At 35.9% G+C, this 15,491-nt stretch overlaps 1 protein-coding gene across 1 annotated transcript in view; it reads left to right on the top strand.

Moving 5' to 3' along the window:
- Positions 1-15,491, top strand: part of DPP10 (dipeptidyl peptidase like 10) — a 188,674-nt gene that overhangs the window by 93,019 nt on the left and 80,164 nt on the right. The window contains exons 4-5 of the mRNA XM_085228156.1: positions 2,988-3,082; positions 12,170-12,244. Of these exons, the coding sequence (XP_085084282.1) occupies positions 2,988-3,082; positions 12,170-12,244 (170 nt within the window). The remainder of the gene's footprint in view (positions 1-2,987; positions 3,083-12,169; positions 12,245-15,491) is intronic.

Genomic DNA, 15,491 nt, shown 5'->3' with positions numbered 1-15,491 from the left:
GCATGGTACTATTCTTAATTCATTACAGATCAAGCATTCTTTGTTTCTACTCCTTTGAGCAACTTTGAGAAGTGCTGGGGATCTCTGAACTTCTTTATCACAGAGATACCAACATAATAAATCAATCAGTTTGGGCAGACTGTTAAGGACTAGGTATTATTTTCTGCTCTAGACTTTATGACCCTGGTTAAAAGACAAATTAGAAGCAAATATGTTTACAGCTCTTATTTGTGTCTAGGTTGTCAGTAGAAAAAATCATCATGTTGTGTGGCCATCAACTATCCCATTATCCAGCCTGAGAAGTGCCCTGCAAGCTTTGACTGGAATAAGACTTCCAAATAAATTGATATGGTTACTTTTGAAGATTGTATTTATTTTTAGTACTTGCATGATATTTTTATGGATTTTTTTTATATCTGAGAGTCTCCAAGCATTTTGCAAACATTCCTTTAAATTTATGCACTTCAGGAGTTAACAACTGAATCCAATATAGAGATGGAAGCCAAGGTTCATTGAAAGGTATAATTATCATCCACTAACATCTGCCTTTTAAGAAGTCTGACTGTCAATTTTCAATACTAATAATAAAAATATCATTCTGAATTGAGAGCAAAGACCTTGATTTACGTCATTCACAGTATCTGAAGTTCCAGATGCTGTTTAACACTATGTGAGAAGAGTCCTAGTAACCACTTAGTCTTGGTTCTGTTAGTAACTTTAATGCCAACTTCTTTATGTGAGTGAAATTATCTTGGTAAGATTTATTAATAAACACAAAAATCCTGTTGAACAAGAGCTGATGGCACGTTGGACAACTGGAAGATTAGATGATTAGAAAGGAGTTATATTCTGATGTTGTTTACATGGGTTGAGATAGGACAAGCGGGAATGGTTTTAAACCATAAAAAAATAGCAGCAGGGGAGATTTAGGTTATAAATTAGGAGGAAGTTTTTCACACAGAGAGTGGTGAGGCACTGGAACAGGTTGCCCAAGGAGGCTGTGGATGGCCCATCCCTGGAGGCATTTAAGGCCAGGCTGGATGTGGCTCTGGGCAGCCTGGTCTGCTGGTTGGTGACCCTGCACATAGCGGGGGGGTTGAAACTAGATGATCAGTGTGGCCCTTTAAACCCAGGCCATTCTATGATTCTATGATTGTTGTTCAGGCTGGGAAGTGCATTAGGCTAACCTATGCACCGTGTACTGTACCATCGGAAGATGAACATGGATCATTGTTGGTGAATGTTTAGTTTTTCTGAACTATATCTATTTATGCTCTGATTTGTTCATGACTGGGTACAGCTCTTTGTCTAGAGAATTGTTGGTTGTTGTTGTTTTTTTTGTTTTTTTTTTTTTTTTTTATGGTATTTTAATATTGCTTATAAATGTGTTCCTCAAGGAATTTTTAGTGCTGTCATACCTGAAAATATATGTATGAAAATCTAAAAGTTGCAGAAATTTAAATGTCCCATGGTAGCTAGTAACCTGAAATCAAAATAACTTTCTACAAAGTGCTGCCTCTTATCTTTCAAATTATTTTTTAATGTTTATTTTAATATTAAAAAGAAAAATCCACATTTCCTAAGATATGTAATCTTTTTTCTTAAACAGCAGCTCTGAAAATCCTGTCCTAGATTCCATCCACCCCATCCCAATTCCCAGCCACAATCTGAAATAGCTTAGTGTGCTGTTTAAATGAGGTTTCATTAATTTTACAGGATGTACCAGAGGACATTCACTAATGCTGTATATCTGGAGTTTCTGTGCAGTCAATTAAAATGTAGCTACATTTTTTTCTGAATAAGTGAAGCATACTTTTTATGATAGCATAACCTTTTTCTCCAGTCATATTTGCTTGCTTCTTCATAAAATTCAAATAAATGTAATGAAATTCTTAGGCATTACTGAGGATTAATAAAGTTCTTCTGTGTTTTCTTTAGGCTTAATTTAGAACTTTCCACATTTTTATTTAACAAAAAAATAGTTCTGCTTGATTAAGTACAATTTTTTTTAACAATAGTTTTAAATAAAACACAGAACTAGCCAGTGCTGAATCTCTTTTCAGAAACAGTGATAAATTTGGAACTGTTTTTTTTTTAAATCAAGGTTTATGAGTTTATTGTATATTATCTATTATATAATTGCAGCTATTTTTATGAATCAGGCAGAAAGCCTTTTTTTTGGAAGAATGACAATTTTTTAATTCATATCTTTTTTCTTTAGCTCAGGTGCATTTTTTTTTTCTTATGTAAACTTCTCAAGTAATTTGTAAAAAAGGGAAAAAAAATACAGGAGTTTATGACACAGTGTGTTTTATGTTTTACAAACATATTGTTTTAATCCTTCTTTCTAGCATGCCACTGAGCTGGTGATCTGATAGTCTGTGGCCTTGCACTCACCACAGAGATCACAGACTGTCTGCAGATATTGTACATATCTTTATCAACAGAATTGCTAGAGATATAAAATAGTACAGAGGTTTCCTTAGGAGCACTTCCGAGGAGATATGGGAACATGGTGTCCAGAAAAAGGTTTTTTGCAGAACTTCCCTTTGGTATACAGCTTTTGGTATACATAGTGACAGTGATTTCTAGGTCAAAGTGTTTTGTGGTTTAGGATGTTACTTCATTCCCATCAATCCCAATGAGTATGTTTCTTACCTCATAAAATGTTTCCTTTTAAATAAAATCATGTTTTTGAATGAAGTGAACATGCCGTAGAGGATGAACTCATTAAGCTCATGAGGCAGGTGAACATAGAATCACAGAATGGTTTAGGTTGGAAGGGAACTTAAAAACTTAAACACCATCCAGTTCCACCTTCTGCCATGGGCAGGGACATCATCCACTGCATTATGCTGTGTGCAGTTCTTCTCTCAGTCTTGTTTGCATAATTAAGATATTCAAATGACTTCAGTATGCTGGTTTTCTCTGTTTTATTGTGTACTCTGTGTGTTTGCTAATTGTTAATGCCTTTGTTGTTGTTGCAGATACAGCAGTGGTGTATAAAGATAGGAATGGACATGTTATTGAACTGAATGTAGAAACAAATACCACTACGTTATTATTGGAAAACACAACTTTTGTAAGTAACACGTTTTATTTCTTGCTGGAAGTCTGCTAACTTTATTCCTGTGACAGCAGTGAGAGAATACAATATTTAAAGATTGCAGAATATATGTTCGTAACCTAGAGTAGGATATGTATAAATGGAAAGTATAATCCATTTCTGTCAGTGCATGGTTTCTGGCTTGTTATTTTATTCAACCTACACCCAAATAATTTATTGGTATATATGTTTTTGGCTGTAGTCCATGTTTTGTTCAGGTCATTTGAAGGGTCGTCCCTGACATATATGTTAGTGGATCTAGCTGATCTGTAACATTTTATAAAATGAGGGAATTCTACCCAAAATTTGAAAGCTTTCTGTTATCAGAAATGGGGAAAAGTGTTCAAAAAATCATATGAAGATTATCCTTTAAGCAATTATGTAGATAAAGAAAAAAAAATATTTCCTATTCCTGGTAATCACAAGTTTAAGCATTCTTTACTGCTTTAATGGTAAATAGATGGCTGAGGATTCTCTTTACCAATAAATATCACCTACATGAGTAGCTTCAATATATTTCTGAGCAGCAGTAATATCTAAGAAATGTTATAATGCTTAGTCTCCATTTTCTTTTGCTTGGCTTGGTACTGTTAGTCTCAGTGATAACCACTTATATCCTACCCTATAATTCCTGTTTGTCAGGACTTTGCATCGTGAATGCATTGCTTGCCAGTCCCATGTACTCCATATGGATGACTGACTGCTACTGCTTGTCCCTGTATTGTCCCTTGTGTAAAGTATTTTCCACCTGTAGACCAAAAAAGATTACTTTTTTTTTTTTTTTTAATCAGTGGTGTTTGACAAGGGCTGATTTTATTTCTGGTGTGCTTTTGGCCTTTGCTGATACCAATTCTTCATTTCAAAATAAAACCCCCAGTGAAGTTTCCTTTTAACTCATTGAGCCGGAAAGAAGAGAGCAGAAGTTCAGGAGAGTGAACTTGATCCTGATATCCCAGGTCCATGTAAAGATGAAGAAAAGGGAGGAGAAAGTCGTATATTAAGGCAGAGTGTGCATAAGGCTGCCTTTGTGTAAGCTGCCCCCCATCCATATGCTGGGGTGTGCCTCACTTTACATCCTAGCCCAAAAAAGACTGACAAGCACGATGAAAAGTGAGTGAAAAGGTGAATTTCTGTGAACCACAAACAAAGAAATATTGCAGAAACGTTTTCCCTCTTAATTCTGTATATCTGTGAGTGCTTGTCTGGCTAAATGGAGGACTCACTGTGTTAGGCCTATACCTTCAGTGTGTAACCTAAATGCAAGCAGTTACTTGGACATCTCTGACTATTAAAGATAAATTTAATTACAGTCTTCTTGAGTTTCCTCACAAATGAATGCATACTCTTTTGGCTGCAAGTGTTTGGCTCACGACGATGTAGTGCCAGCATGAGAAGCTATTCAGGCTATAATGCCAAACCAGCCGTGCCAATCAGTGATGAATCAGTACGGACAAACTGCTTCACACTGTGAGCATTTCATCTTGTGAGAAAGTTGCTCATGTTTTTTTTATGGAGCTGATTCATCCTTAACTCATGCAGACTGACAGAGCTCTCAACATTAGATATCTACACTTCATTAAATATGGGAAACTGATCCAAGATGGCTACCGTTCAAGCAACTGTTGAATGATTATCTATGGAATAGAGTAAAATAAAGATGTGTGGGGTTTTCTTTCTTTTTTTTTTTTTTTTCTTTGTTGTTGTTCTTGTTGAAGCTCTACTCTGTATGGAGTGAAAAGCTTTCAGTGTTAAATAAAGTAGATTCCAGACTGCCCAGGGTAGTGGTAGAGTCACCTTCTCTGGAGATATTTAAGGAAGGGGTAGATGTAGTACTGAGAGACATGGTTAGTGGGCATGGTGGGAATCCTTGGGGATGTACTTGATAATCTTATACGTCTTTTCTATTCTATCATTCTGTGTTACAGAGCCAGGCTATATATCTGAAAGCCTTATCTTCTAAGGTCCATTGTCCCCACATTCACAGTTCGGACACCTGGCTCGTTAATCAAACATTTTCCTCACTCATTGTCACATCTATTAAATCACCAGTGCATAATTAGAACAGTGCTGGTTTAACAACTCTGCAGAGCTGTCTTATTTTAATGAATAGTATTGTGCAGATTCATCATAAGCAGTGGCAATACAAGTTCCCTTCTTCTGTGTTAGAAGGTTTCCACTGTGGAACAGTCAGCTTTAGATGGGAATTATTAGCTTGTTTTTAGTCTGTATTCCCTATCCTGTTTGTGTGTGCTCAAGTTGCCCAAAGAAGGGGCAGGATTTTCTTAGTAATGTCCATTGAAAGCAGAAGTGCTGTGATAAACTCCTTGCGCAGGGAGAAGGGGCTAGCAGTGATATAAGGGAACTGCTTTTGAAGCGTGAGAAATATCTGTTAGATTCTCTGGAGGTCTTAATTTAAAGATGTGTTTTCTAAACCACATCTGTATGTGTGTATTTGTGTAGTGATCTTGTTCAAGCTGTCTAGGAAACAGTTAATAACTAATAAATAGTTGCTATTTTGAGCCAGCAGCATATGAATGTTAACAGCTGGAGGCTAGGCAAGTCTTCTGTTAGATAGAGCCAAAAAAGCCTGGACATAAATCACTATGTGGCATCCTGATGTTTGTGATGCAGCCTCAAGACGTGATTACAATATGTTCTCCATCATCTATTTGAGTTGCCTATCACCATGAGTATAAGTGACATGCTTACCAGTCATTTAGCACTTAGCAATACTTTATTGCATGTTACAGTTCCAAAATAAATGACATGATGCCACATTTAGCTAAGCAATTTCAGTGTTTAACAAGCATTTTATTTATACCTTTTGCTGTCAAAAAGCCAGTAAGAGCAGGTTGCCAATTCACACACAACCTACCTACGAGGCCTGGGTATTCTGGGTATTCAACCTAGCTATGAGGCCTGGGTATTCTGCAAGGGGGAGAGTATGGAGGGCCCCTTGGTTTCTTTTGCTTGTTGGAGCTGTTGTTGGACCCCCTGCGATGCTTCTACATCTGCCTCCCTCATCAGTTTTATAGTCCTCCAACCCAAAACAAAAATAAAAAAAAAATAAAATACAAAGGGGACTGTGTTCTGTTATGGTTCTTTCCAGATGGAGCTGGACTCAATGATTCCTATGAGTCCCTTCCAACTCAGAATATTCTCTGATTCTACAAAGTGTGTTTTAAGGCTCCTTTAGAAATTTTGTTTCATTTCTTCCTCTTAACAAAAAGAATAACTGTGACAATGGTGGATGTATGCAAAATATTCAGATGCCAGGCATGCTCCCTAACAAACACTTAGCCAGAAATGAATGTAGCACAACTACTTAAGGCTTTCCATTTTAGATGATGAGATATATTTTGAATAATCAAATAAGAAGCTTCTGATTTGTGTGCGATACCCAACAATGCAAGTATTATTGTTTTCAGCTTGGAAACTAGAATACATTCTTGCATCCTAACAGGTTTCACCCAGCTGTATGTTTTGGACACTTCTAAAACTGTCATTCCTGACCAGCTCTCTCACTGGATTTCTCTGCCTTTCCACAACTCTTCTCAAACTCCAGGGAAAACTGCATTACAGTGTGCAGCAAACAAATCTTACTGAACTGCAAACCTGCTCCCAGTGGCTTGCTAGGAGCATACCCTAGAGCATCATATTGTTGTGTTACTGCGGGCCATCTTTTACACAAGGATGGAGAGGAAAGGATTACTTCTTGCTGCCTGCCAATTAGTGGATGGCATTAGAAGGGTGAGAAAAGCAGAAGCCTTGGCTCATGAATCATGATTAGGCTGTGGTGGCCCAGCTGTGAAAACTCTGTAGAAGCTTTGCAGACAAAGGCAGAGAATGAGAGTTTTAGTCCGAAGAGCTTTTAGCAGGAACAATTTTGTGCTGTTATATAGAACATTGTTCATAAATACCCCTCCTTGTTAGTAGTTCTATTTTGATTTTTTTTTTTTTTTTCCCCACACATCCCTTCCTCTTTTGATGGGAAACTCAGTGCAGCATCTTAATGCAATTATAGTTCCTTTTGTAGGTTTAATTGCAAGAGTAGCTTACATGCTTGTATTTTAAGAGTCTTGTATAAGAGATTAATGAAAGATTGAATAATGCTGAATGCATTAAACAACATTATATTATATAACCAAATAAATATTAAGAATTTTTGCAACAGTGGACATTTTAATGAACCACACATGTTGTTAAATAGGTCATAATGAACACTGAAACATTATCTTCTCTCTCTTATGCTCCTTTAAATGTTAAATAACCTTCTCCAGAGAGGGTTTTTTATGGGATAGGGTTTATTGATGCACTGCACTGCTATGTGTAGAGATGGGAAAGCCTGACAGAGGGGAGGGCTTGCTGTCACTGTGGCCTGATGGTGGCTATTGGTGTTTGCCCAAATGCAGGAGGCTTCAACATGCAAAATGCCATGAAGAATATTGCAGACGATCAGGTGAGGGTTTTCTGTGTAGGATGTCTCTAAAAATACTACTGATCAGATCATTACTCAGTATAGAAGTTAGTGGCTAGCTGTGCCAAAGATGAGGAATAAGGGGAAGTAAAATTCAGTGATTTTTACTAATGAGGTATTATTTTCTACTGGAATAGCAATAGTGTGTGGCTTAGTTATACCATCAAGTTAAAATTTTTACAGAGAGCAAGGTAGGAGATCTAGAGAGATGTATAATTTCTTAGGTAGTAGTATTTTCACCAGCTTTAAAGTGACATTCTGGAAATCCTGAAACTATGTTATGCTGGAGGAATGACAAAAATTTTAAAGCCTAAATATGTGCAAAGGGAATACTAAGCAAAAATTAGAAAAGGAGTGGGGAAGATGAACATTTCTGGGAAGAACAGAAGTATGAGAACCTAAAGCAGAAGGAAGTGTAAATCTGAAGGAAATACCAATAAGAAATAAGTGAACTCCGCAAAAGCTATATTTCCTCTAGTCAATTCAACCTCCAGCATATTATGTCACTTAAAATTATCCAATTGAAAGTATGAAAGAAGAACATATAAAGTGTTAGATGATAAAGAACCTCTCTTCTATGTGTGGGCTGGACTATCTCACAGGTAACTTTGTGCCTGCTGTGTGGCACGTTCTTGAAAGTTCACTAATAAGGTACTGATTTAAATGTTGCAGCAGTTTAAATCTTCCAGAATAGTAAGAAAAAAAAACATCCTGAATCCATCCTAACCAGTAAAAACAACAATTTTCAGTCGATGAAGTAAGAAATAAAAAAGTGCTGACACAAAGAGATACTTCCTGATGATGAAAACCTGAACCCAGCTTAAAGGTTCGCAGATGTAACAAGCATGTCTGTTAGTAGAAACGCACAAATAAAATGCAAAATTAAAAATCATCAGTGCGAAAAAGTGGCTTGGGAAATCAAACCTGAGAATTTATTGTTCATCTGAATTTTGCTTTCCTTTTTAATCGCTTGTATGGAAAGGCAGAAAAAAGCCAAATGCAGGGTGAGAAGACTGTTCTGTTTATGTGTTGTGGAATCTTTCTCATTCTTCTACTTTCACTCTTAGCATCTCAAGCTGTTCCCATCTGCTTTTTCTTTCCATGCAAAACATTTTGCTAAACATTTGGAATTTAGAGGCTGGAAAGCTGAATGGGAAAAGGCTGTTCAAAGGCAGTGTCTCCCTTTGCCTCTGTTCAGCTTTTACTCTTGTGGTTTTCTGTGGCAGTGAAGAGTTGCAGTTGTTGCTTGTCCTTGGGATCCTCACGTTGCACATTAACTGCCAGGAAAATAATCAAAACCTTTATCACATGTATTTCTCTCAAATGATCTTGGAAAGGCAATGTTAAATATGGTTAGATCCATGATGTAGTCAGAGAGCAGTTTTGTTTGAGTGAAAAATGCAAGATAAGATATGGAGTTGTTCTTCAGCTGAAAATGTGATGTCATATTTAGTAATGTATAGAAAATGGATGACAAATTTAAGAAGGGAAGACTGTACAGTGAAATATAACTAATTTAGGGATAACAGTTTATTTGTTTGAAGTATTTTATAGTTGAATAGAGCTGATAGCTTTTGTAGGGATTTTAGGTCTTGATGTGGCAAGACAGAGCAAATGTGAAGGAGATAACGAAAATGACCTTTCCTTCTGCCTTTCTTCTGTCCAGGTTTGAAAGCGGACATGGGTGTATAGGTTTGGCACAGTGCAGACAGAGCTCAGTTACCATCAGTCTGCTATCCACTTATGCTGTGCAGTGATGCAGAGGGAAATGAGCCCTGATTCTGCAGCCAGGGACCAGGCCTAATTAGCTACATATCTCCCTGTTTCAAAGCTTATTTGTCCAGGGCTATAGTTCTTACAAATCAGGTAAATAAAGATAAACACAGAGTCAGAATCATAAGGGACAGCATTTAGATCTGTTTTTTTTTTTTTTTTTTTTTAATAAGGCTCAACATCTCCTGACAAAGCAAGGAGCTTGAAAAGTGGCTGATATGCAGGCATGGCAGTGGAAGAAGCATTTTCCAGATGACAAAATGATGCCTAAGGCTTTTCCCCCCCCCCCCCCCCCCCCACTGTTTCCAATCGATATTTTTTCAATACTTTCTTTAAAATTCAAAACCACTGTTCTCCGGAGAAGAGAACAAATCATTGAGGTCAAGCTCTTGACAAACTTCTTTTTAATAAATAAACAAATTTATTCCCTGTAGCAAACATCTCAGTACACAATCTCCCCAGGGTTTCAGCAGCATACATCTAGTCTCCCATAGGGAGGACTGCAGATTTTTTTTAAATCCACCACGTGGTGATCTCATCACCTCAGTCAGAGAGTTGGTTGATGAAATACCTTAGGAACATATACGGAGAAAAACTGGAATCTGTCTCTCTTTTGTTTTAGTCCACTGATGAATTCTGAGTTTATTTTCCATGGTGGACAGGAGGAATGAGTCTGGTTATAATGTGCTTTTTCTCTGTTTTTGAACTAGCAGGGCTTATTCTGTGCATGGAAGTGCTATTTCTGAATTTATTGCTAAGATTGTCTGAAAACAAAATAAAAACACAGTTATAACTTAAACCCCTCTGAAATTCTGTTTGAATTGAACATTTGATTCCTGGAAGGCTTGGTTGTAAATCCAGCTTTAAAAATAGGTTAATAATGTTTTTAGGGTAATTTTAGTAAATCAGCATTGCTGTCAGCCTTTGCTGTGCAAACTTGTTTTCTTATGGCCTAATTTTTATTTTCTTGTTCTTAAGTGGAACATTAAAAAGTACAAAATAGCTTTATGGTCTTTTCACAAGAATTCCATTACACTGAAAACTGTTTTGCCAAAGCCATTCTCTGCAGTCAAGAGATTATGGTTCACTGGCATTGCCCTTATACCGTGTGTACAAGGTTTTGCTGGAAGCATACAAAATTTTGCAGGTGAGCACAAGCTGGATGAACAAAGTAATTTTCTGTAGGATTCAGATTAGGTTTAGGGTTTGAATCCCAAATCAACAAGACTCCACTTGGATACAGAGTATGGAGTAGCTCCTGGTGGTGGTGTTTCAGATTGCCAATACTTTGCAGCTGAGCTAGTCAGGTGTTAGCATTAATTGTTTTACTTTTATGGTGGTATAATAAGTAACTGAAGATTCTTATTAAATGCTGGAAATGTTAAGTGCCACATTCCCTCAGAAAGAGTTTGGATATCTGCCTGGATTGCATACTGCTTATGAATGAGGTAGTAGGGACAATAATTAATAAACTGAACCAAATCCAAGAATTTTCACATCTAAAATATTTTCAGTGATGTGCCAAACAAAAGGCATGTTGTCCATGCATTTAGTTTCTGGTGGTTATCTCATGAGAGGTTGTTTGTACATGGTGGAAATCTATTCTTTGTACTTCATAGATTAAAAAATTCCTCACAGCCTTAAAAGATCCTTTTGTCTTCTTGCCTCAGGACAGCTGACTTATCTTCATACTGTTGTGCTACTGTGCGCAGTTTTTTACTCCAAAAGTTATTTTTTCCTTTTGACTGGATTTGGGTAACTTGGTTCTAGTTATATTACATAGTAACTTTAGTTTAGATTGTATGTCAAAATGTTGCATCTTCTTAGCTTATTGGAAGATTAACCTTATGAATGCATTGGTCTGTGATTTCTGGTTAGTGTACCTAAACTCCTCCCATTTATTTCTTTAGATTAACAGTAGGATTAGGCTAAGCATAACAGGATGCTCAAAAAGCAAAATCAGAAAAGATCTTTATATGTTGATCTGCAGAGCTATTCATACGTTTTTCCTCATCTTGTACCTTTGTGATTCCGTTTTTCTATACTACTTCTTATTTTAATTCTTTTACTTCTCCCTTCCCCTCTCATTTTGCAGATAGATTCATTAGAAATTACTTCCTGTAACACGCTTTAAAGCACACTTTATCTTTCTTCTACATTAGATGCATTAAATTTTTTCAACGTCAGTGTTATCCTTTTATTGAGTTACAACCCTGAATTCAATTGGGTGTCACGTAGTCTTAGCTAGATATAAAACAATATTAGTTTTACAATGATATTTTATGTTCCACTTTACCTTTCACTAAGCATTTTACTTCCTATAAGAAAGAGGATTTTTCTTTAGTGCAAACTGGCATGCAAAATGTTTCTGTGTGGTGTTGAAAGAAACATAGCAAGGACACAGTGCACACCTGTTCTTTTTTGTAGTAGTAGTTGTGCATTATCTTTAAAGCTTAACTAAGTGACAGGTCTCCCATGTAATCATTCCTGATGAACACACCAATCAATGCACCTCCCCTCTTCCTTTGAAAATGAATTGGTTTTAGTTGTTACCGTTAAGCTTAGTGCCTGTAATCATGGCAAAAAACACTCATCAGCTTCTGACTTTGTAGTTAGTCTTGAAGCCAGATTAATTTATCACCACTCTACTGACACCTGCAAATTAGACTAAGAATTATTGCAGTTCATCTTTTGTGTAAATTAAGCAGGTTTTCCTAATCAGATCTCTTATGGAGAATTATTAAATTAACTGTAATTTGGAAAAAATGATCTTTCCTTTTGTGTACTCACTTTTATTGCTACTTCATTTGTAGGTAACTTTCAAAGCATCGAAATACTCAGTTTCACCAGACTTAAGATTTGTTCTTCTTGCATATGATGTAAAACAGGTAAGCCAACAGTTCATTGGTAAACAACTCTTTACATTAAAAAGCTGAAGGCATTGTTGTTTTGTGTATTCTGAATGTAACTCCACGCAACATAGTTTGAATCAAGTACTTAATTTCTCTTTCCATGACTTTCTAATAAAATGATGGCAACGTGTGTATTTAAGCAAAAATATTGAAAGACTTTCAATTGAGGTAAATTGCTCTGACTTCTCAGTAGTGTTTTACCTGTTGTATTGTGGAGGTTTCATAATCCTTAAACTCTTACTAGCTGATTACGTGAAACCCAATATGAAATATTCTAGAGGTATCAATGTAAAATTACTCATTTACTTGAGACTAGATGCAAGTAGATATTTTTCTACTGATTCTGCTGGATTCTATATCAAACTTTTCTTACAGTATGTATGGACAGATCAGCAGGAAACAGATGTTGTTTGGTTCACTGGTTTTGTTGTGGAGGGTTCCTGTTTGATTCTTATGTGAAAAATTCTTTCTCCTTGCTGTTTCCCTTCTTCATTGTTCCTTATTATGTGAAAGAGGTCTTGTAATACTTCATAATAACTTAATTTCCTTATTTGACCTACTGAAATTTTTGCTTTGAATGAGTTTGGGATTTTCTTAGCAATGTAGCCAATAGAGAAAAATGGAAAGTCATGAAAATATCCTCCTCACATTAAACACAATAGGGTCAGTGCTGAATCTGTCCCTCAGTAAATGTGATCCACTAACATGCAAACAGTAGTGATGGTGGTTAGCTTTGGATGACGGTTGTGATCCCGTAATTGGTCTCATGGTTTTCAAACCAGAACAATGTTTATATGCTCCAGAAGTAGTAGTGACAGTGCCAAAACTGGTTAATAGCATGGTGTTGTCAGCTCAATCCTCAGTTCTTGTTAACAATGATGCTATTGAATTTTCTCACGTTCTGAAAAGAATCTATTCCTTAACGTAAGAAGGAAAATTACCGAAAAGTGTAGTCCACTGTCAAAACTTAGTAAAGTTACTATTGCGAATAAGTGGTAAAAAGCAATTTTTATTTAAATATTCCAATTCTTGAGAAATTTCTTAGGCTGGTGAGGCACTTCAATGTTTTCTCAAAATCCTTGGGGGACAAGGTGTACAATTCCTTGGGAAACCTCTGTATTTCCGCATCACTATTTCTTGTATCATGAAGGAGTAAGATAATGCTCATTTTTCCTGGATTGCCTTGTGTTTTTCCTCAATCAGAGCCTGATTTAGTGATTTAGGAAAAGAGGAAATCCACTCATCTTTCTTTTTCCAGTTGTTCACTATCACTCATTAAATCAATTGTCTATAAAATTAAGAAAAATAAACTTTGTAAATAAATTGGAGATTTTTAAATAAATAGCAGAAGAATCAGGGCAGACTCTTTCCTCAGAAGAATGCATTTGAATGTAGGACGATGCATTTGAATATGTCTTCTTACAAAAGTGAGGATTTGCTTCTTGTTGCATATTAAAACACAATGGATTTTAAGGAGTAATGGTTTAATACCCTGTACAAGGAACTGCAAATAACTTCTAGGCAGTTAGGTGGCATCTCTGCAAATTTTAATAGATCTCTGGACCTCTCTCCCTCTGTTTGCCATTTATTTTTCCATCTTTGTTATGGTTTAGGGGATTTAATTGCACTGTAAGATATTTGATGGGTTTTCTGCTCTTACTGAGTATTGAGGCTTTGTTTTTTTTTTTTTTTTTAATGATAATGGTTGCTTACATACATTAATCTGTGTTCTTTGTAACATACATTGATACAGCTGGAACAAATTTATTAATAAACAGTTTTATGAATAAGCTAACGTGCTTCAGTTGAACAGATTGAAGAAAAATAGAGGCAAATGTTTCTTCAAGACATTTTGTCATGAAATTGTAATTAGAAATAAGGTTATTTTGATGTTTTGATTAAAAATAAATGTTGAGTTAAATTTAGTAGTTGAATATTTATTTTACAATTGTCAGCATTTTCTTTAATCTATTTTATGCTTGAAATAGCAAACTTTAATTAAATTTGCAGTTGTTTCAGCACAATTAAGAATGTCCTCTACGCATAATGGCACATAAATCTGCATGAAAATAAGGCATCTTTGAGTACAAAACTAATAATTGAATGAATTATTTAAACCATGCTTACTGGAAGGAGCAAAACTTCTATTTGGCATAGTAGTTGTTTCAGTCTATCTCTATAAACTTGGAATTCCTTTGCTGTGCAATTCAAAGTGTTGTAAATTGATTTCTGGACATCCTTGTCATAGCAGATTATAAAATGTAAGCCAGCATTTGTGGCATAAGGACTGCAGCTGTCTGGTAAATTCCTATTTTTTTCTTAACATAAGTCTTTTCAATTTTAGAGGTCCTTTCTTTGTACTCTTTGCTGTAGTATTCCATGCTTCTGAAATGCTTTCATCGATTCTCCAAGTATTTGACTTTGCCATAACTTGCACGGATTGACTGTGTGTAATTCAGACTTGATCATTCACTGTAATTTAATCAGCATCACTAAAAAGTCTAATTTTTTTGCAAGGCAGCAGATCAGTATGTAGGAGCGAATTTGAGAAATTAACACACGTGTTCTTGCTGAATGTCCTACCAACCTGATTCTTGTGGGACCATGTGAATGCAGCAGCAGGGAAACCTTTGTGTGTATTGTATGCAGGGGGGAATAGTTCTGCAGTGGTATATCTTTTTGATTTTGATTTTTCTTTGAAGATTATCAAGGTATGAGCAGAGAATGTGATACTCTGAGAGTTCGAACATCTAAGCCAGTTGAGATTTCCAGAGGAAAGGTTGTTTCTTTATTGCTTTTAATAAAGTGTGTGTTAAAATGACCTTTAAACCTTTTCTCACTCTGCTGGTGGTATTATTCACAACTACCAAAAACTGCATTATACTTTTGATTAGAAAATGGAAATCAAACATTCCATTCTTGTGTTAATGATTAAGGATGAGGCAGTAAATCTACAGTTTTGTAGTGCAGTGAACACTCAGATGCAGAGAATTTCTTTTTGCCAGTGGGAATTTTGTGTGTCTCTCAGCAGAAAGTTGTCCCTGGAGACCAAGTGAAACTAAAATAAGTTTTATTCTAGATACAAGTGCTTCTTTTTTTGTTTATCATGGACATCATAGGCATCTTCTTACTATGTTTTTTCTTGAATATAATATGCCCTCATATAATGAACAATGAACAAATGAATAAGTAAATGGGATCAGTGTCTCTTTTTCTTTGTATC

This window comes from Meleagris gallopavo, chromosome 7, assembly GCF_905368555.1.
Source record: "Meleagris gallopavo chromosome 7, MGAL_WU_HG_1.1, whole genome shotgun sequence".
Taxonomy (NCBI): Eukaryota; Metazoa; Chordata; class Aves; order Galliformes; family Phasianidae; genus Meleagris; species Meleagris gallopavo.
Note: the sequence above shows the minus strand (reverse complement) of the source record. Positions and strands in the feature narration are given on the sequence as shown.